Source organism: Malaclemys terrapin, chromosome 3 (assembly GCF_027887155.1).
Source record: "Malaclemys terrapin pileata isolate rMalTer1 chromosome 3, rMalTer1.hap1, whole genome shotgun sequence".
Classification (NCBI taxonomy): Eukaryota; Metazoa; Chordata; order Testudines; family Emydidae; genus Malaclemys; species Malaclemys terrapin.
Genome location: NC_071507.1, coordinates 105,802,021 through 105,825,493, shown reverse-complemented (window position 1 = coordinate 105,825,493; position 23,473 = coordinate 105,802,021). Strand labels below are relative to the sequence as shown.

Genomic DNA, 23,473 nt, shown 5'->3' with positions numbered 1-23,473 from the left:
TCTGGATCTGTAAAAAGCAACAGAGAGTCCTGTGGCACCTTTGAGACTAACAGAAGTATTGGAGCATAAGCTTTCGTGAGTGAATACCCACTTTGCATGCGTCTGACGAAGTGGGTATTCACTCACGAAAGCTTATGCTCCAATACTTCTGTTAGTCTTAAAGGTGCCACAGGACTCTCTGTTGCTTTTTAGGGGTGAAAGGCACTAATAAGGAGCAACAAAGCCACCACAAAATTAAGCTTGCAAATGAGTTTCCATTATAAGCCCAGTCGTTCCTCCCTTTCTTGCCATTGGCCTCAAAATTGGTGGGTTAGCAGAGATAGAACCTTCCCCTATCTCCCAGTTTGAAGTGAATTAGCTCTGAACTGTGGCACCCTAAAAGTAGAGGGGTTCAGAATTTTCAAGTTTATTTTCCTTCCCACTTTGTGGCTGGAAAAAACTACCCAAGCTTACTAGACTCTCCTAGTTGATATCTAGAGCACAGCTCTCAAGATTTTTGACAGGTTCTTATGATATTAAATAGTAATAGCACTATGGATCATCAACTCTGATGAGTTATTCTTGATGAATCAAGAGCTCCATGGAACATATGTGAGATCATGGGGACAACGAGCCCCCTCTTTTGTTGCCTTCAAGTCTCCTGCTCTTACTGTTCATGCTCCTGAGGCCCATGGAAAAGGAGCTTTCCTGCAGACTATAGGAAATTTGGGGGCGGGGATGGAGCGACGCAGGTGTCCTTGCCTTTTCTGTGACCCGACTGAGGTCTACAAGAGGGGAGACTCCCCAATGAGCCTTAAGAGTTTGTTGACCCACCTCACAGGTCGTAGGAGGTTCATTGGGAGCCACCTCTAGGTCTCCGTGAACTTCAGTATGTGTTTGTCGTTGATGAGCCCTGTTTGGGCTTGTCAGGAAGCGGGCTATTTTGTCTTGTAGGAATTGGGGTTTGCATTGTTCCTCTTTCCCTCCCTCTGATTTGATTCTTAAGTCTCACAGTGGAGGAGATGGGGGGGGGGGAGGGAAGAAGCTCATGGGGCGGGAGTCTTCATGAGCTGGACACCCCCCTGGGGCTGCAGTACCGCAGAAAGCAAAGAGAGACCATCCTCTTTGCTGACCTTAAGCCTCCTGCCAGCTGCACATTCCAGCCCTTCTTGTGGATGGTAAGAGGAGAGCTCAAGTCCTGTAGACATGAGGAGGTTGATGTGGAGTCCCACCCCCATTCACCTCCTAGCCACTGCAGGAAGGGAGCCATGAGCTTGGATTCCCTCTCTAGGTTTTCCTTTGAGAATCAAGGGAGATCTGCTGCATCAGGATTACCCCTCCATGGTGGATGAGAAGGAAATGTGGTTAGCAGATCAAGGGAATGCTTTTGTCTCCTCTTCCAACACCATGACTACACCTCCACTCATTTTCCTCTCCTCCATCCCCACACCCCTCAATATACACCTGCAGGAGCAGGTCTCCTCTTTGGCAGATCTTGGGACCATTTAGAAAAGGAAATTCCACACATACAAATCTTTAAAGGTAAAGTAAATTACCAGGCACATCAGTGATTAGTATGTGTACTACCTTTCAGGGATTTGAGATTTTTGTTAGAAACCTAGGAAATTCCCTGTTAAGATGCCAGAGCTGAGATGGGCAATTTTTATCCTGTTTCTCTTCCCTCTTTGTTACAATTTTTTGGACGTACTCATCTCCACAGTCCATGGCAGAATTTAATCTATAATATGCCCTGGATTGTGGGGAAGTGTATTAGGCTATTTTGTGTAATGGCCAGTTTTCAAACTTCACTCCAATCTTCTTAATTAATAAAGGAATTTCCGGACAAAGTATGGCTTTGGTGCCAGTGAAATCTATCTTGAATGTCTTCTGAAGTGTGATACAAATTTGGGTATGTCTTGCTGTAACTGAGCTGGAAAAACCAAAATGGTCACACAGCTTTACTGAACCATTCTTTATAGCCTGAGAGGGCATTCAAAGTGTCAGCCCAAAGTAAAGTTTAATAGCCTGCTATGTGACTATCTCAAAGGAAATACCTAATGGAAACCCTGTCAGGTCCTTAATTTATAGTAGTGCAGCTGGCAACCACTACAATGAAATGGATTCCTACCAGTATAGTGTAGCTGATTACATATTGTTTAAAGCATAATTGCTAAAGCTCAGTGGTTAAAGCAAGCAGCCTGTTTTGTTACAGTGTGTTGTGGTATTTTCCTAAGCCGTCTTAATGAAGATAACTTAATTATTATTTATTTCTGGAAAGTTGATAAATATGTACCTCAGGTTTTTGCGTTAAGTACTCTTTCTTTTTTTCTTGCAGTTTTCACCATTTCATGCAACTTTATTGGCCTCCTGCTCCTATGATTTTACTGTGAGGTACAGTGTCTTTTATTACATGCGAGTAGGAAGAGAATCTGTTTTTGATTGTGTCTCATATATAAGAGATGGGGTATGTTTGTTATGCCAATAGAAAAATGTTCTAAACTGGGCACACTTAAGTGTTTGCTGTCAGGATTCAAGTATCAGAGGGGTAGCCGTGTTAGTCTGAATCTGTAAAAAGCAACAGAGGTTCCTGTGGCACCTTTAAGACTAACAGAAGTATTGGGAGCATAAGCTGTGCCACAGGACCCTCTGTTGCTGTCAAGATTATTATTCATGCTTTCCATTTTCATGAGTTGGCTACAAATGCATGGATTCTTCTCTATTTAAAGGTTATCTCAGTGGCCCTTTATGAATTATATCTGCCCTAACAGATGCTGCTTGTGAACATTTTCCTACCATTATGCTGAACAGGATTTTGTCCATTTGTGATGTGGTTTTTTTATTAAGAAGGTAGCAGCAACCGCTTCATTGAATATATTTGGGTAACTTATCTTATCTTTTTGTGACCTATTTATATTTAAACCTGTTGTGAAGGAAAACTCCACCTCCTTTTTTTGAGAAAGCTCAGTCTTGCACGCTCTCTTTCAGTACATGCCTGAAAAACTTTGATACATCACAGGCCTTCGGACTTTCATGATATTTTTAGCTTTAAACCTATTGAATTGTACAGTAGAACTTCAGTAACAATAACTTGGCTACATCAATAAAACTGATAGTGCTAGTAAGGATTTTATAAGAGCACTTAATTTTATTAAGACATCACTCTCTACAAGCTATATTAATTTATGATCCTATACTATGAAGTACCCCACTAAATACTTACATTTACCACTCAAGGGTGTGTTTTGAGGTGTAATTAATTTTTATCCTGTAAAGCAGATTGAAGATGTTATGTTTAATTACTAGGGCTAAATTTCTTCCCCTCCTCCTTCACCCTACCCCCAAATAATGTGGTAGAAAACTCTACTAATTTTCCAAATTCCAAATTTTCCAAAATCATTCAAAATTTAAGTGATGCTTTAATTTAGATTGCAGGCTCTTTGGGTTATCTATTTTCATTATAGACTAGCATGAGGGCTCCCAGTTACTGATAGGAGACCTTCCAAAAACAACCACAATACAGATAATAAAAAATTATAGGTTCTATACATCCTGGTGTTGTTTTTCTAAATAATAGTATTAGCCATAGTCAGCTCACTCCACTCGACTCCATTTCTGAACAACCATTCTTAGCTATAATGGTATTGATGCAGCATTGAGACACAATATTGTGAAAAGTTACATCATGAGGCTGCATTGTTCCAGGTACCATGAAAATCCAGTATATATTGAAACAACTTTACGGCAAGACCATTCTGCTGTACTGGAAATGCTGCAGTTTCATGTAGAGTTCTTATATTTTTAATACTGTTTAGGTCTTTAAGCTATTACCTTATTTCTTCATAATATTTTTATTAAACATATGTGGTTTGTGAAATCAAAATATATAATAATTTACCAACTCATTCTGTCAGGACAGAAGACGTTAAGGAGGATGGGAGCAGGGAGGAAAATATATACAGTCCAGAATAGCAGGGCAGTGTAATACAGTAAGCTTCTTAGCTGTTATATACATCTCTATCAGAATAGTCACAAGGTAGGGAGAGGAGAGAGAAGAGAGGATAAAGGAAAGTGTAGGGTGAAGTCGTCTTAAAATACTCAAAATAAAAACCAACATCACTTAATATATAGATACATTTAATCATCCCTCACAGAAGAAGAGAAAACCAAGATTCAGTACAGGAAGAGTGGGATAGATGAGCTTGAAAAAGAAAAAGACTTGAAGATATGATGCCAAATTGGATGAAAACTCCATGCTTTGACCTAGAAAACTAATAAGCAGTTTTATGAGTTAAGTTCTTTTTAACTAGGCTAACAGCAGGCTTCACTGGAGAGAACAGGCGTTCAAACCAAACTAATAACACTTCTACTTGTCTGGCAAGCATTTCTGAAACAGAAGGAGAAAAGACTGAGATACAGAGTTCTTTTACCTCTTAGGTGGCTGGTTTGAATCCAGATCATGTTGACATTCATGAAAGATATTTACTGTCTGGTGGCTGAAGCAATTGACGGTCTCTATCCAGTTCTTAATGGACAGGTGCTCATTGCAACTAACTGGCTTGCTTGTTGGAAATATCAGCAGAAGGGAAAGGTGGTCCCTTAAAAAGTTGAGGGATACTAGCAGTTAGTGTAAGGAAGCTTAAACCTCTGGTGCCAGTACTGTATCTGTTCTCTGGTTAGGATTCCACACACTTGTATTGTCAATAAGAAATTTTTCACCAATTCCAAATTTCATTTTGAGCAAAAAACTTCACTATCACAATGGTGGAGTAAAAGAGTCTCTGTGAACTGGTATGGAAAATAATTTCCACATTTTACTTTATGTATGAAAATGGTCATCTAAAAGCTTCAGTGTTTTAGTCTGTATTTGTTTTGAACTAACAGCTATCTAAATGCACCTGGAACAGGAGGCTGAAAATTTGATAAACCTTAAAATTATGTACTAATCGGGGAGGGGAGAATTCTTCTAACTAGACTCTAGCACTCACAGTAGCAAATGCTATAATTTTGAAATAAAAGAAATCTAAAAATGTGCTTACCTTCAGGAGACCAATTTAGACTGAACTTACTCATATGATCAAAAAGTAATGTAACTATAGACACCAAAACCACAACATTGTTCAGAAACTAAAAACATTTCTATAGAAAAAATGTGTAGTTGCAAAACTCTGATACATTGGTTCACATTGAAAAGAACCATTGTTACAAAGAACAGTAAGAAATACAGTGTAGCCAAGCGTACAGACCTTTTGTTAAGGAGGTGCTAGTTGTCTGCATAGTTAAAGTTGAAATGAGTTTTGTACTTAAAGCAGGGATTTGACTTCTTTCTTACATAAGAAAAATACAGTACATCCTTTCCAAAATTGCAGCATTTACTCTGAGTATAGAATTAGAATTAGGTGAAGTTTGTTTTGGTGAATGGCTAATTCACCAAAATATGTAGTTTTGGTTGACCAGTTTGCAGAACAGTTTTGACAGTACTGAAAAATTGAAATGTTTTGGTAATGTCAATATGAAATGGTTGGTTTTAACATTACTGAAACACTTCAGTGTTTTAGGGTGAGGTCACAAAATGGGAGGAGCGGGAGGTGGTGGTGCTTTCCTTATCACTTTTAGCCCAATTATTGGGGCACTCATTGCTACGTAGGTATCCTGCGTTTATTGCTCCCCTTCGCCTGACGTGGAGAAAGGATTTGAACTTGGGGTCTACCCAGGTTGCAGGAACGTGCCCTAACCACTAAGCTATGGATTAGTCTGGGGAAGTCTAGAAAATCATTCACACTCTTTCCTTGGCCCAGTGACTATCCGTTGTCATTATGAATTACTATGGATAGTCTTTGGCCCAGAGAAAGAGTGTGAAAATGATTCTCTGGACTGATGTTTAGGGCAGTCATGTAGGATGTGGGAGACCCAAATCGGAGTCCCTGCTCCAATGACTATAAAAAGCAGAACAGTTTCAACTGGAGAGAGTGAGAGACTTGTCCTAGAATATCACATAGCCCAATGCAAGCTCCTGCAATGTGGAAGACAAGTTCAAATCCCTTCTCCATGTTAGGCAGAGGGAAGAACTGAACCTGTGTCTCCCACATCCCAGGTAAGAATCCTAACCACCGGGTTAAAACTTGTAAGATGGGAAGTGGCGGCGGCACCACCTTCTCCTCTAGGAATTTTATGAATCTAGTCCACCTTTACTTTTGTTTAAAAACCCAGGTGCAAAAAGTGGAGTAAAACGAATCATTTCATTTGACCTGATTTACAGTGCTTTCCAATTTGTTCATTTTTCTGAGAAATTTGAAAAAAAATAATTTTTGGTTTGCCCCAAAACAAAAATTTTTCAATATTTTTGTAATTGCCAGCAAATCAAAAACCCCATTGTTTGTCCAGTTCAGTATAGAACAAACTTTGAGACATTACAAGTAAATCTGATTGAGTTAAGACCATTTTCAAATGAAGAAATCCAGCACCCTATGACCTCTTTTGCCTCTAAATGATTTTTAAGAAAATCGTGTAGACTCCCGCATCTTCCCATTTAGCTAAAATCACAAATCTTATGAAGAGGTTATGGTTGAAGAAATTATTTTTAGGATTAACGGTAACTTTTTCATGTTACCCTCATAATTCAGCTTCTGATGATGAAGAAACTGTTATCTTCAAGCATTGCATGAATTACCCTCTTTCAAAAAGTCTGCTATAGCCTATTGCTCTAGATGGGACTGAGGCCATGGGCTTCCCTTAGCAATATTGGCCATTGCCTCTATTCAGCTGCTTCTCCCAGTGCGCTCTGGGCCTCCTGACAGCACAGAGGGCTATCATTTTCCCTCAGGGCATCTGGCTGCACTCCCATTGGGAACTGATAGGAGGCAGTGGTCATTATGAAAGAGGGCATCTTAACTGTGAGGACAGCTTGTGGCCTCAGGCCTGTTGAGAACAATGGGAGATGGTGGCCCTTGTCAAAGGGAATTGTTCTTTGAGGTTTTTTTGAAGGAAAAGATTTTATGCACTGGCCTCTGCTGACAGATAAATCTTCAGTTACAAAAATAACAACCAAAAATGGAAATTAAACCTAAATATTTAAAATAAAACCCAATCGCTTCTCAGTGGGGAGGGAGGGAGAAATGGGGTGTACATTCTTTAGCATTTCTGTGGCATGCAAAGCAATTGGAAACACAGCTTCCATGTCTTATGTTCTGGCTGCCCTCCACTACTTCATTGGTGGCATAAAATAGTCAAAGTATACTTGTGAAGCTGTTCCTAAAAATTAAAATAAATGATTATTGCCAATGCCACAAGTTTAAATCATTAGAAATATCACATGATAACATTCCCTTTTTTGTTTAGTGTTTATGTATGACATTTTTAATTAAAAGAAGGAAATTCCAAGGCAAAAAATTTGAGAGAGTACATATCAGGAATTTAGAATATTACAGGAATATTATAATTATCCCCAAAGTAAGCATTACAAACCAGGACATTCAGAATGAAGGTTAATCTTGAGAAGTCTAACACATTAAGATATGAAAATACACTTTTAGGGCACCCAAACAACTTTGACTTACCCTGTAGTGACACCATGAGTGGGCAAAAGGTGTCTTAAAAATCAGCTTAATCTGACTTGATGTAATCAAAACTTTGAGGGAATGTATTGATTTAGTCAAAATCTTCACAGGAAATTATCAAAATGTTTTGTTTGGATAAGATCAAAGTGTTTCCCTTTGACTTTGTCATTTTGACTATATTGTATTTCAAACACTTTGACTTTTATATTATATAATAGTCTAAATGAGATATTTTGATACGATTGAAACAAATTATGTTCAGAATATTTCCTTTGGTGGAAAAATTCTGAGACTAAATTTTCATCATAATTCAGGACATAACCAAATTTTAAAAACATAGAATTTCCAAAAGGACAGAATTCTGTCTTTTGACCAGCACTAATAATTAAGGGTGAAATATTACCAATGTTTTGGTTTTACATATGTGAATGTTATTGTTTACATGATTGCAGTTTAGAGATTATACTTGATGCCTGAATTAACTGTTGTAGCTTCTAAAGACTAAACTTTACCAAACTAATTTTTTTTTTATCTCTGCAACGGTGTGGGACCCACCTCTCACGACCGCCCCTTCTGGTTGGGTGTGTCTGCGATGTTTAAATAGTCCTGGCCCTGGTATCGGGCTGTATCCCACAGGGCTTCCTCCCTGTAGGCAATGGTTCCACCTAGGGCCATCCTTAGGATTTATGGGGCCCTAGGCAGTATTATTAAACTGGTGCCCCTCTGCCCAATGGCAGCCCAGACTCGCATGTGTATTTTAGATAAGGGTGCTCTTCTGAAGGATTTATTTAAAAACTATATGTCTGAAGATCCAAGCATTTAAGGCTAAAGATGAATACTCAGATTGTGCATCTAAAAATCTGTGCAAGGATTTTTTAGAGATGTGATTTTTATAATCTTCAGCAACACACTAATGAAATATTTTAAAGCAAATTTTAAACTAAGGTCCTGTAGACTAATATGGAGGTCATCTAGTCCAACCCCCTTCTCCAAGCAGGACCAACCCCAACTAAATCATCCCAGCCAGGGCTTTGTCAAGCTGGACCTTGAAAACCTCTAAGGATGGAGATTCCACCACCTCACTAGGTAACCCATTCCAGTGCTTCACCACCCTCCTAGTGAAATAATTTTTCCTAATACCCAACCTAGACCCCCACACACACTGAAATTTGAGACCATTGCTCCTTGTTCTGTCATCTGCCACCACTGAGAATAGCCTAGCTCCATCCTCTTTGGAACCCCCCTTCAGGTAGTTGAAGGCTGCTATCACATCACCCACTTACTCTTCTCTTCAGACTAAATAAGCCTAGTTCCCTTACCCTCTCCTCATAAGTCATGTGCCCCAGCCCCCTAATCATTTTCATTGCCCTCTGCTGGATTCTCACCAATTTGTCCACATCCTTTCTGTAGTGGGGGGCCCAAAACTGGATGCAGTACTCCAGATGTGGCCTCACCAGTGCCAAATAGAGGGGAATCACGCCCCTCGATCTGTTGGCAGTGCTCCTACTAATGCAGCCCAATATGCTGTTAGCCTTCTTGGCAACAAGGGCACACTGTTGACTCATATCCAGCTTCTCGTCCACTGTAGTCCCCAGGTCCTTTTCTGCAAAACTGCCACTTAGCTAGTCGGTTCCTGGTCTGTAGCAGTGCATGGAATTCTTCCATCCTAAGTGCAGAACTCTGCACTTGTCCTTGTTGAACCTTATCAGATTTCTTTTGGCCCAATCCTCCAATTTTTCTAGGTCACTCCGGATCCTATCCCTACCCTCCAGCGTATCTACCTTTCCCCCTCAAGCTTAGTGTCATCCACGAACTTGCTGAGGGTGCAATCCATCCCATCATCCAGATCATTAATGAAGATGTTGAACAAAACTAGTCCCAGGACTGACCCACTGGGGCACTCCGCTTGATAGCAGCTGCCAACTAGACATCCAGCCATTGATCACTACCGGTGGAGCACAACGATCTAGCCAGCTTTCTATCCACCTTATAGTCCTTTCATCCAATCCATACTTTTTTAACTTTCTGGCAAGAGTACTGTGGGAGACTGTATCAAAAGCTTTGTTAATGTCAAGATATAGCACATCCACTGCTTTCCCCATATCCACAGAGCCAGTTATCTCATCATAGCAGGCAATCAGGTTGGTCAGGCATGACTTGCCCTTGGTGAATCCATGTTGACTGTTCCTGATCACATTTCTCTCCACCAAGTGCTTCAAAATGGATTCCTTGAGGACCTGCTCCATGATATTTCCAGGGTCTGAGGTGAGGCTGACCAGTCTGTATTCTCCCCGGATTCTCCTTCTCCCTTTTTTAAAGATGGGCACTATATTTGCCTTTTTCAAATTATCCGGGACCTCCCCTGATCGCCATGAGTTTTCAAAGATAATGGCCAATGGCTCTGCAGTCATATCAGCCAACTCCCTCAGCACCCTCAGATGAATTGCATCTGGCCCCATGGACTTGTGCATGTCCAGCTTTTCTAAATAGTCCTTAACCCATTCTTTCACCACTGAGGGCTGCTCACCTCCTCCCCATACTGTGCTGCCAAGTGCAGCAGTCTGGGAGCTGACCTTGTCTGTGAAGATCAAGGCAAAAAAAGCATTGAGTACTTCAGCTTTTTCCACATCATCTGTCACTAGGTTGCCTCCCCCATTCAGTAAGGGTCCAACACTTTCCCTGACCACCTTCTTGTTGCTAACATACCTATAGAAACCCTTCTTGTTACCATTCACATCTCTTGCTAGCTGCAACTCCAGTTGTGCTTTGGCCTTCCTGATTACACCCCTGCATGCTTGAGCAATATTTTTATACTCCTGTCTAGTCATCTGTCCAAGTCTCCACTACTTCTAAGCTTTCTTTTTGTGTTTAAGCTCACCAAAGATTTCTCTGTTAAGCCAACCTGGTTGCCTGCCATATTTGCTATTCTTTCTGCACATCGGGATGGTTTGTTCCTGTGCGCTCCATAAGGCTTCTTTGAAATACAGCCGGCTCTCCTGGACTCCTTTCCCCCTCATATTAGCCTCCAGGGGATCCTGCCCATCAGTTCCCCGAAGGAGTCAAAGTCTGCTTTTCTGAAGTCCAGGGTCCGTATTCGGCTGCTCTCCTTTCTTCCTTTTGTCAGGATCCTGAACTCTACCATCTCATGGTCAGTGCTGCCCAGGTTGCCACCCACTTCTACTTCCCTTACCAATTCTTCCCTGTTTGTGAGCAGCAGGTCAAGAGGAGCACGGCCCCTAGTTGGTTCCTCCAGCACTTGCACCAGGAAGTTGTCCCCAACACTCTCCAAAAACTTCCTGGATTGTCTTAGTGTGTTTGGACGGGTTACTGGATCTATGAAGGTAGGTGTGGTGATCCTTGGATTTCTTGTACTTATTTGTCTGTAGGGTTCCATTGTTGAAGTTGATGCTAATGTGTGTGTGTTCCAGATAGAAAGTTTAATGGGACGGGGGTGGTTGTTGAAGTTATGGTGAAAATCTACGAGGGAGTTAAGCCATCTATCCAGAGGATGAAAATATTATTGAGGTATATCATTGGTTTCATGGTGCATTTGTCCAGAAACTTTTCTTTAAGAAGAGGTTGGCATATTGGAGAGCCATGCTAGTGCTCCTGGCTGTTCCCATGTTTTAGACCAAATGTTTGTTGTTGTTGAATGTAAAATTCTTATGAGTGAGGATGAAATGGATGAGGTGGTGGTCACAATTTCTGAAGTTTTTACATTACTGTTGCCATATCTGTCAAAGACTTCGATTACAGAACTAGTTTTGTCAAATCTCTTTAGGACCTGCCTCAAGTACTCAGCAGCCAATCTATTGAATATGTGGAATTTGCCTCCAGGCATCATGTGTATGCCAGCCATGATGTCTCTGATGTACAGTGTCATTTCTTTGTTGCATGCTCTTAGCTCATGGATTTTTTCACCTTGAGCTTCCAGCTGATGCCCTAATTCAGCTTTGTCTGTTCTTCTCATTGTACCATCAGCATGGAAGAGGGACATAGGCACAGGTCCTACTGGGTGACTAAGAACAGTTGCCGTTGAAACATCTTTATATCTTGATAAGGATAGGGCTCTGCAGAAAACAATTTCTGGATTGATAGCTGCTATGATTGTGGATCTCTTGCCAAAATTAGTTTTGAACTTCTTGGCCATGTCAGCAAGTGTTCTGGTGCCAGATTTCTTAACTGGGCTGAAGAAGCTATGTGTCCTATCAGAATCAAGTGCATCTCTCACAAATCTCTCCATTTGATCTTCACCAATATCTGCTGTTTTCAGTAGAGACTTTTGAACAACTGATGTTACACGCAGTCCAGTAGATATGTTGATAAAACCTCTGTATGTGATTCAGGGTCAAATTGGTTTGTCATATAGTTGATTGGTTGGTAAGAGTTGTAACGTATTCTTCATCCATCTTCAGTGCAGAGGCAAGGACTAGTTTGTGGACTTTATCTTCACTACATCTTGTTAAGCCACTTCTTTCTCTCATGGCTTTTGCATATTGACAATATGAAGCTGCGTATTGTCATCTCTAACACTGACCTATGCGTAAGTGTTGCTGAATTAAAAAGCTAGTTTCTCGAATATTTCAAAGGCTAGTACTACCTGCACAGGCAATTGCAAATTAAAACCTTCTATCAGGCAGACTAGATGCTACATTGTATGTACAAAAGCTTACAAATGGAGAAGAATTACATTACAAATTCACATATATTTATATCCACACACTATGCAGTACAAACAATAGACATGCAATCTACTGCTACCAGTGTACAACCTTAAATGTAAGACTGATCTGGTCAGCAAATTTCAGTTGAAAATATATAAAACTATTATCACTTGTCAGATACTTTGATAATTAAAATATGCAATGTGAAAACATTTCATGTTAGTATATTGCCAAATATTGATATTCACCATTTTTGCCAAATACTAAACAACTTCATTTCTGGGGAGGGGGAAACTTGCCCATGCAAAACCAATAAAAATATTTTAATAGATTGTTTAGTAGCTTTGATCAATAAGCACCGCATTAAGGTGTTTAAATGAACTTAAACAATAACTGTAGTCATAGTCATGTTGCGGTGTTTCTGGAACCGCAAAAAGTGACATGTTCTTATTTTGGGTGCCATTGTTTCACGTTACCTATAGGCTTATGGCACCACTTGACAACTCCACATCATACCTCATCTAAAAACACATAAATAAGCTTTCAAATGATATAGGATGTGGGTGTGTGTAGGTTGGGTACATTAAACTCCAAAAATATGGCTCTTTTTGGAGAATTGCCGCATGCATTTTTTAAAATCTAAAAACTGGAGGACATATTGAAACCTGGTATGGGGTGGTTCAAGTCCATTTAAATGGAATACAATTCTGTTCCTGTACATCAGATAAAAAATTGTCCTTGAGAGTTGCCAAGGCTTTGGATGTGGAGTATATCACCCTTAACAAAATTATTTGTTTGTGTTTGTCTGAATGTTATATCAGAAACATAGATACAAAAGTTTATTTCCAAACAGAGCTTTAGTATAGTGATTAATTCCACAGCTCATGAAGTAACAGTGATACAGGTACCTACCTTATTGGTCTGGTGTGAGGTTTTTATTTTGTATTTTTTGAAGGAAGGGGAATGTATCTACCTGCCTACCTTGTATTTCTGAATTTATAATAATGTGTCAAGCAAAAGTTGTTCATTGTTAAATGTTTCTGTCTCAGAACAATTCTCAATCTTTTTCTGTGAAGAATTGTCAACTTCAGCAACACTAATATTTTGTATTGAGAAGTTAGCCATTTTAAAGAGTGTAGTAAAACTAAATCTGCCATGACTGGTAGTTTTCATATGTCTTTCAAAATATCTTCTGTAGAAGGGGGAGAGATTACAAATTAAGGATGAATAACCCTCTAATGAGTTGGGGTAAAGCTGTCTTGTGCTGTTCTAATTTAAGGTTAATGATTCAGGTATCATTAAGTACTAATTTTCATAATAACTTTGTGCTTAACTTAAAATATATACAGTATTTTGATATAATATATAAATGGACAAGAGAGGTTGTGATTTCAGAGCAGTGATTTTTCCTAATTACATTCTTGAGTTTTGCTGAGTCCAGTCACCACTCAGAATTTGAGCCTCCTCATTTAATGGACAATATCTCTTATAACAATTGGGGAAATGCTCATTTTGAAAAAAGATATTCCTGGTGAACTCTGTTTTACTAATAATAGGGTGATCGTATTTCCATAAGTTCCCTGTGAAAAGGGGACACTTTCCTAAGCAGCCAATGAGTTCGACTCTATGATGCTGAGGGTGGGAGTAGAGCTGCACCACACTCAATGCCTGTTCCCACGAGTGCCCAAGAAGAGGCAGAGCCAGGCCTTACCTGCCCGGCTGCCTCACTGCACATCTGGGCTGCTGCTCCTGGCAGCTCCTCCCGAGTGGCTCCCCCGGCCAGGAGAGTGGCGGGGCACTGCAGCAGTTCTGGCAGGGCTCCTTGCTGCCCGCCCGCACCTCACCACAGCCCCGCCCACTCAACTCCCAGTCACGCCAGACCTGCATTCCAGATCATGAGCTGCGGAGGGAGCTAATCCCAACACAGCTGCCAGGCCCTTTGGGGCTGGAGGATCCGCTCACTCCTTGGGAATGGGGCTGGATGCCACCTGCACGGGGCAGAGTGAGGACGCTCCGTGCAACCTCCCCTCTAGCCCTGTACTGGCACTGCCCTATAGCCTCCTGCTACCCCTCCACCCCACTGATTTACCCACTGGCACTGCACGAATGTCTAGTTTTGCCAAAAAAGTCAGGCTATCTGGGACAGAGCTTAAAAAGGGGACTGCCCTAGCCAAAACAGGATGTGTGCTCCCCCTAACAAATAAGTTCCTAGTTATGGTGTTGGCTTTTTATTCATTATTAAGCACTATCACACAGAGCACAGAATTGTCTTCAGGTGTTAGTGTGCTAGATATAAAGTGATACAGCACAGTTCATTGTTTGTTTTAAAAGTGACCTATAGAATATCATAACTTGAGTATTCTATTCTGACTGCCCAAAAAAACAGAGTGAGAGTGATTTTTAACAACATCATTAATAACTTTAAACTATTCTCTGTGAGAGACCTGCGATAATTTACTCACTCCCATCACCTTATGAGAGCCCATCAGGCAGTCTGCTAGTCATGTCACCCTCATCATTAAAGGGAGCATACACGGGAAAGCAAGTCTCTATTTTCTCTAATATTCCACATCTTTCTACATTCAAAGTCTTTTACATCCTAAGGGATATTAAATAAGTTTGATAAAACTTTAGGGAGCTAGGCCCCATAGGAGAACCTAGGGATTTACCATCACCCATATAGGCTGTCTGCTGTTTCCTTAGGCACCCTGCACCTATTAACATGGTTATCCTCAAATATACTTCATAGAGGACAATTCACCAAAAAAAATTCTGATGTGCTCAGAGCCAAAAATTCATAAGACGTGGGGAGCACAAATGGAAATCTGAGCAGGATGATTGCAGTAGAGTGGGAATAACTGCTTATACTTAGGACTTATTTCCTTGTGTGCCTGTCACTGTGTGGTACAAGTTCTAAAAAATAGTTTAAACATTAATCACTTTTTTACATTTGAACACATCTTTCATCTTAGCTCTTTGAACCATTTTTAAATCTTTTCAAACTCTTTCAAACCTTCAGATCAAAATTAATCTGAATATTTCAAATCAGGAAGGTTCACACATTATTTTTATGTTTTACTGTAAATGGGCAAGCCACTAAAATCTACTACATACACTGTTGCTAATGTTTCTTTCAACTGAATTTGTGCTCTATTGATGACCCAAAGTTTGGGTGATGTAGAGAAGACTTTCTAATCCGCATTGGTTTCCTTTATATTTCTAGGTGCAAATGAAAGTGTTGATTGTAATTTGTAGATCCTCTAGTTACCCTAAAATAGCCAGGTCCTAATTATGTCTACACTGCAATTAGACACCTGTGGAAGCCCATGCGAGCTGATTCAGACTCGCGGAGCTTGGGCTAAGGTGTTGTATAATTGCAGCATAGGTGTTTGGTCTCGAGTACCCGAGCCTGAAAGTCTACACTGCAATTATACAGCCTATTAGCCTGAGCCCCACAAGCCCGAGTCAGCTGGCATGGGCCAGCTGTGGATTTTTAATTGCAGCATAGACATATGCTGGGCGATTGAGTCTCCCTTGTGGTACTGCAGTAGTTGTGGTCAACCAAGACATCCAGACTGACAAGACTGCATTCTTCAGGGGCTTCCTTTTCACTTGGACCTCAGAAGGGGATGATACGTGGGTCAATGGAGAAACTTTTTAGTGGATTAGGCGTTTCTCTTGTAAAAAAAAAAAAAAAAAAAAAGGACAGGGGGAATGAATTTTAGACTCATCTATCCATAGACTTTAAGGCCAGAAGGGACCATCATGATCATCTAGTCTGACCTGTTGCACATTGCAGGCCACAGAACCTTGCCTACCCACTCCTGTAATCAGCTATTTTGGTGCCCTACGCAGCCTCCCCATGGGGGGGCTGTGTGGGGCCCCAGGCCTCCGCGGGGGGGGGGGGAGACTGGCTCCAGGCCTCTGTGGGGGGAGGGGGGACTGTGTGGGGCCCCACACCAGGCCTCCGCAGGGGTCGGGGGGAAGGGGAGCTGGCCACTTCGGGAAGTGGAGTGACCCGGCCCCAGCCTGCTCTGCTCCCCTAGCTACCAGGCTTCGGGGGAGGGGGGAACCACCCCGCAGCACTCGCTGGGGCCGGGTCGCTCTACTTACCGGTGAGTGCAGGCCTGACCGCTTCTGAAGTCCTCAGGGAAGTAGGGGCGGGGCTGGGGCGGAGCAGGGGTAGGGGCCCTAGGGAAGAGCCAGAGCAGGGGCTGGAGCAGCACCCAGCTGCGCAGGGCACTAGGAAATTTGGGGCACCAAATTTCCTGGTGCCCTACACAGCTGCGCACTTTGCGTATGGGTAAGGATGGCCCTGCCTGTAATAGATCCATAGATCAACTCTGGCTGAGTTACTGAGGTCCTCAAATCAAGATTGAAAGACTTCAAGTTACAGATAATCCACTATTTACACTAGTTTAAACCTACAAATGGCCCATACCCCGTGCTGCAGAGGAAGGCAAAAAAAAATCACCCAGGGTCTCTGCCAGTCTCACCTGGGGCGGGGGGGGGGGGTTGGAATTCCTTCTCAACCCCAAATATGGCGGTCAGTTGGACCCTGGGCATTTCAGCAAGACCCAGTAGCCAGACACCAGTAAAGAATTCTCTGTTGTAACTCAAAGCCCTCCCTATCTAGTGTCTCTTTACCGGACTTCGGGGATATTTGCTAGTAGCAATTGCAGATCAGCTATATACCATTATAGGCAGTCTCATCAGACCATCCCTTCCATAAATTTATCAAGTTCAATCTTGAAGCCAGTTAGGTTTTTTTTGTCCCTACTGCTCCCCTTGGAAGACTGTTCCAGAATGTAAAGCACTTTAAGATAGTCATGCAATACATTTAAATAAATGAAATGAAACCTGTTAATGATCTTCTCTTAAAGTCAATCAATGCAGAAGTTCTCAATACTTCTTCAGTTAAAATTTCTAATGTGCTCAAAGCCACTAAACTTGTAGTAGTATTGGCTTACCTTGAAACACTGTGCAGAGATGATGTTCGCAATAAAAGGGCTTTCAGTTGGATATATTTAATCCTTTGCAGCAGAGGCATACATCCATAAATACACTCTTAAAGCTGGCCCGATACCAGCTTAATACCTTTTTTAAATTTATCAAGCCTCCGGTTAGGTGCTGGTGTGCAGTGTCTGTGCCTAATGTGTTGGGGAGCTGGAGCAGTTATTGTGAAATGATGCCAAAAAAACATAGAATACTGATTTCAGTTAAAGCTACAACTGACATTTTAAAGATGAATTTTGATGAAATGACAGTTTATAAATGGGTTCATCTCAATGAGTCCTGGAAAATTGCATATAGGGCGATGTGTGATTTCTGGTATTTTAAAGACTCAGAATGTGATAAAACTCCTCTTTAATTAATGCTGAATTGTTCTGACATCTCTCAGAAAGAAGCTATGGGACCAGAAGACAGTTGAGTTTTGATGTAACGTGTTAGAGATGGGCAAGAATCAAACCGCTACAGCCAAATACTCAGAACACTGATGAAGCTCAGATCTCAGTCTGAACTTTGTAGCTGGCCTTTGTTTATCTAACAGCCTAATCTGAGTCTTGATCCAAATCTGAATTTTGTGGCTTAAATTTAGTGTTGTGTATGATTTACACAGAAAAATAGGAGGTGGTAAGTACAGTAATAGTAGTAGTTACAGTTTATATTTTGATTTCTCGTGTCACCTGCATGTATTTAGCAGAATATTGTGTGCACACACAAATACATATGGACACACTGTTCTGCCCAGTACATGTAGGTGTCATGAGAAATCTTAAATTACTAGTACACTTCCCACCTCCTGTTTTTGTCTGTCTAGATTGGCAATGGGGTTGGTGGATGGCTGTCTATCTGTTGATTATAATACGCATATTCACTATTCCTTTCTAATGGTTTATCTATGTTATGAGCATGCACAGTCATTTTGGTGATATTAGCAAGTGATGCTGCTGCAAACGCTACAGACTTACTAAAAAGTTAGCACACCTCTGTTTGTGCACAATATTTTAGATCTTTCATTTGTCTCTACATGGACTTGAAACAAATATTTTAGTATGGAAGTAAACATTTTGGCACACACACTCACATGTAACATTTGCTTAACTGATGTAAATACCATGGACATCTTCCTGCCTATACATGATGCTATTCTTTGAGGTAAAGTTTGTTACAGTGACTGAGGTGGAATCTCTTTAAAACTTGGAAAATGTTGGCTGTAGACAGTCCTCATAATATAGTTCAGTAATTCAGCCTCATAAGTAGATAGGGGATCGTCAGCCATCTGTGAAAATGAAATTTCCGTGAATGGCCACTATAATAATATAGAAAAATACAATCCAGAATGCTTGTATTTTCTATATTCTTCTGTTTCCTTAAATATTTTTAATTATTAATAGCCAGCTAAAAACTGACAAGTGGAGAAGATTTTATAAGTGAGGTTATTTCTGAACTATACCAACATCTGAAATAACCTTTCTTTTGGCAAGTGTATCAAACTTGCTTGTACAAACAAAAAAATTAGGGGGTTTTGTTTTTGTAGCTGTTACATCTGTATTTGTGATACAGATAAATTTAAACCTTTCACTTAGGCTTTGTCTGCATTAGGAAAATGATTTTGTTTCAATTAAGGGTAGAGCAGGCTTTCTGTAATGTGTATTTGAAGAAATTGGGAGTGTTAACAGGCATAGGCTACAGTGTTTTCTGTAGGCCAGAGAGACCCAGCTCTACATTTCTGTTTTACTTGACTTAATCAATTCAGCTGAACATATTGCTCATTTTTTTGAGAAAAGAATGGCGCATAAACCACCCACCCCGCTGAGCCTCAAGCAACTTCACCTGGACCTCCCTGCAGAGCCCCATTTCCCCTGCACCCAGAACCCCACAACAAGCCCCTGTGCATCCAGATCCCCTACTGAACCACCTGTACCCAGATTGCCCCACAGAGAACACTCTCACCACACATCTGGATCCCCCCACACTAAGCCCCTCAACACTTGGATCCTCCCGGGCTGAGCCTGACCACCCACACCTGGTACGCCTGGTGCAGAATGACAGGCCCAACCCTTGTGCTGGGGCAGGGGCAGCCTCACCGCCAAGTCCTTGTCTGGGGGAGGGGGAGAGTGGCCTGCAGGCTGATCTCCCACCTCCATGCAAACAGTGGCATGTGCTCCCCACTGCCATGCTAGAGCTTCCACATATATATAATGACAAAATTTGCAGAACTTTAAAATACTGTGCACAGAATTTTTATTTTTTTGGAACAGAATTCCCTCAGTAATAGCAGGAAGCCCTCTATAGGAAGGTGATGGTCTGCCAAATGGAAGCATTTCTCACTGTGTTGCCAGAACATTGTTTGCTTCTGCAGAAGGCTGGGATTTTTTGTATTACAGACTGTCCATCAGTTGGCGGAGTACATTTAGCAACAATTAATGCCTTCCCTCGTCTGGTGGAGAACTGCTCGGTTTTCCCCAGTACTACAATAGGCATGGTTTTAAAAGGCATCATCAGAATGTTTCTGCCAATATCAAAATCAATGCCAGTTTGGGACCTAAACCTGGTGCTGTTCATGCTCATGAACCCACTATTTGAGCCCTTGACCACTTACTCCCTCTGCAGTTATCGATGAAGGTAGCCTTCCTCATGGCTATATCCTCTGCCAGGGGAGTAGGTGAGCTTGGGGCCCTTATGGTGGACTGGCCTTATTCAATCTTTTACAGGGACAAAGTATCCCAGAGATTGAACCCCAAGTTTATCCCCAAGGTTCCCTGTGACTTTAACTTGAACCAGACAGTTCACCTACCTGTCTTTTTACCTGAAACCTCACAAGAATAGGGAAGTCAAGAAACCCCACTTACTGGCTGTATGCAGAGCTTTAGCTTTTTCCCTAGGCAGGGCAAGGCCCTTTAGAATGTCTCCAAGGTTATTTGTCTCCACAGCAGAGAGGATGAAAGGAAAAGCTATGTCTTCCCAAGGACTCTGAAAATGGCTTTCCAGTTGCATCCTCCTCTGCTATGTCAGGATTCGTTCTACCAGAGCTCAGGCTGCCTCGGTGCCTTGCAAGGAATCAGACTTCTGCAGATTTGTAGAACTGCACCTTAGGGCTCCATTCACATGTTTACCAGGCAATATTCTCATAGACTCATAGACTCATAGACTTTAAGGTCAGAAGGGACCATTATGATCATCTGGTCTGACCCCCTGCATGCTGCAGGCCGCAAGACCCTTCCCTGGACTCTGCCGTTGAAGTCCCCAATCCTGTGTTTCAGTGACTTCAATCGGCTGAGACCCTCCTGCTAGTGATCCCTGCCCCATGCTGCGGAGGAAGGCGAAAAACCTCCAGAGGCTCAGCCAATCTTCCCTGGAGGAAAATTCCTTCCCGACCCCAAATATGGCGATCAGTAATACCCCGAGCATATAGGCAAGAGTCTCTAGCCTGACCCTTGTTGGCCATTATGCTATTCATGTACCATTGCTTGGTTTTCCTTGGCTACTATGTTTTACCATTAAACCATTCCCTCCATAAACTTATCCAACTTAATCTTAAAACCAGACAGGTCCGTCGCCCCCACCGTTTCCCTCGGAAGGCCGTTCCAATATTTCACCCCTCTGACGGTCAGAAACCTTCGTCTAATTTCAAGCCTGAACTTCCCCCCGGCCAGTTTATATCCATTCGTTCTCGTGTCCACATTAGTACTAAGCTGGAATAATTCCTCTCCCTCCCTTGTATTAACCCCTCTGATATATTTGAAGATAGCAATCATGTCCCCCCTCAGCCTTCGCTTTGTCAGACTAAACAACCCAAGCTCCTCTAATCTCTTTTCATACGACAGGTTTTCCATTCCTCTGATCATCTTAGTCGCCCTTCTCTGCACCCGTTCCAGTTTGAGTTCATCTTTTTTAAACATAGGAGACCAGAACTGCACACTGTACTCCAAATGAGGTCTCACCAGCGCCTTATACAACGGAAGCAGGACCTCCCTATCCCTACTAGAGATACCTCGCCTAATACATCCCAAGACCGCATTGGCTTTTTTCACCGCCACGTCACATTGTCGACTCATAGTCATCCTGCGGTCCACAAGGACCCCTAGGTCCTTCTCCTCTTCCGTTACTTCTAACCAATGCGTCCCCATCTTGTAACTAAAATTGTTATTATTCATCCCCAAGTGCATCACCTTACACTTTTCACTATTAAATTTCATCCTATTTCTGATACTCCAATTCACAAGCTCATTCAAGTCTCCCTGCAGAATATCCCTATCCTCCTCCGAGTTTGCAACTCCTCCCACCTTCGTATCATCCGCAAACTTTATCAGCCCACTCTTGCAATCGGTCCCGAGGTCAGTTATAAATAGATTAAATAAAATGGGTCCCAAAACCGAACCTTGTGGCACTCCACTAGTAACCTCCCTCCAACCCGACAATTCACCCTTTAATACGACCCGCTGCATTCTCCCCATTAACCAATTCCTTATCCACCTCTGGATTTTCATATCGATCCCCATGTTTTTCATTTTAACCAATAATTCCTCATGGGGTACTGTATCAAACGCTTTACTGAAATCCAGGTATATTAGGTCCACCGCATTTCCCTTATCTAATAAGTCCGTTACTTTCTCAAAGAAGGAGATCAGATTCGTTTGGCATGATCTGCCCTTCGTAAAACCATGCTGTAATTTATCGCATTTGCCATTAACCTCAAGGTCCTCAACTAGTTTCTCTTTCAGAATCTTCTCCAGCACCTTGCACACTACTGATGTTAAACTAACAGGCCTATAGTTACCCGGGTCACTTTTTTTCCCTTTCTTGAAAATAGGAACCACATTGGCTATTCTCCAGTCTAACGGGACCACCCCCGAGTTTACAGATTCATTAAATATAATCGCTAATGGGCCTGCTATTTCCCGCGCCAATTCCTTCAATATTCTCGGATGAAGATCGTCCGGTCCACCCGACTTAGTCCCATTAAGGTGTTCTAGTTTTGTTTCTACCTCGGATGCGGTAATCCCCCATCCTGTATGCCCCTCTGTAACGGTGCTAGTATCCCTAATACCTTCATTGGCCTCATTAAACACCGATGCAAAATATTCATTGAGATATTGCGCCATGCCTAAATTATCTTTAATCTCCTCTCCGGCTATAGTCTTCAGCGGTCCCACTTCTTCTTTCTTTGCTTTCTTCCTATTTATATGGCTGTAAAACCTCTTGCTATTGCTTTTAATTCCCCTCGCTAAGTCCAACTCTACATGGCCTTTGGCCTTTCTCTCTCTATCTCTACATTCTCTGACTTCACTAAGATAAGTTTCCTTACTGATCCCTCCCCTCTTCCATTCTTTGTATGCTTTCTGTTTTTTCCTAATCGCCCCTTTCAGTCGGTCGCTCATCCAGCTCGGTCTAAATCTCTTGCTTAGTAATCTTTTCCCCTTTTTGGGGATACAGGCCTCTGATAGCTCATGCATCTTTAACTTAAAGTAATCCCAGGCTTCTTCTGCCTTTAGATCCCTTAATACGTTTGCCCAATCCACTTCCCTTACCAGTCCCCTTAATTTGTTAAAATTGGCCTTTTTAAAATTATAAACCCTAGTCTTTGACTTAATTCTGGTACTCCTTCCATTTAGTTTAAACCGAATTAGCTCATGATCACTGGAGCCCAAGTTGTCCCCCACTACCACTTCCTCAACAAGGTCCTCACTACTTACCAGAATCAAATCTAAAATGGCCTCCCCCCTCGTCGGCTCAGCTACCACTTGATAAAGGAATTGATCAGCAAGCACATCTAGGAACATCTGAGCCCTATTATTGCTACTAGCGTTTGTTCCCCAATCTATATCTGGGAAGTTAAAGTCCCCCATAATTACACAGTTTCTATTAGTATTTACTTCCCTTAATACATTAAATAGTTCCTTATCCATATCCTGGGTCGATCCCGGCGGTCTATAGCACACCCCAAGCACTATCCCCGGAGAGGCTCTAGTAGTCCTTTTACCCAGCTTGAGTATCGCCCAGACGGACTCCGTGTTATCTATTCCATCCACTATTATTTCTTTACAGCTTATTTCACTATTGACATACAATGCCACCCCCCCACCTTTACCTTTATCCCGGTCTTTCCTAAACAGCGCATACCCCTCCATACCTGCGTTCCAGTCGTGACTGCCATTCCACCACGTTTCAGTTATTCCTACGATATCCGGTTTCAATTCTCGGACCAAGAGCTCCAATTCCTCCATTTTATTACCTAGGCTTCTCGCATTGGTGTACAAACAGCCTAATGTA

General features: G+C 41.9%; 1 protein-coding gene across 1 annotated transcript in view; it reads left to right on the top strand.

The window, feature by feature from the left end:
- Positions 1 to 23,473, top strand: part of PEX7 (peroxisomal biogenesis factor 7) — an 88,344-nt gene that overhangs the window by 34,530 nt on the left and 30,341 nt on the right. Inside the window, exon 8 of the mRNA XM_054023196.1 lies at positions 2,315 to 2,370. Within this exon, the coding sequence (XP_053879171.1) occupies positions 2,315 to 2,370 (56 nt within the window). The remainder of the gene's footprint in view (positions 1 to 2,314; positions 2,371 to 23,473) is intronic.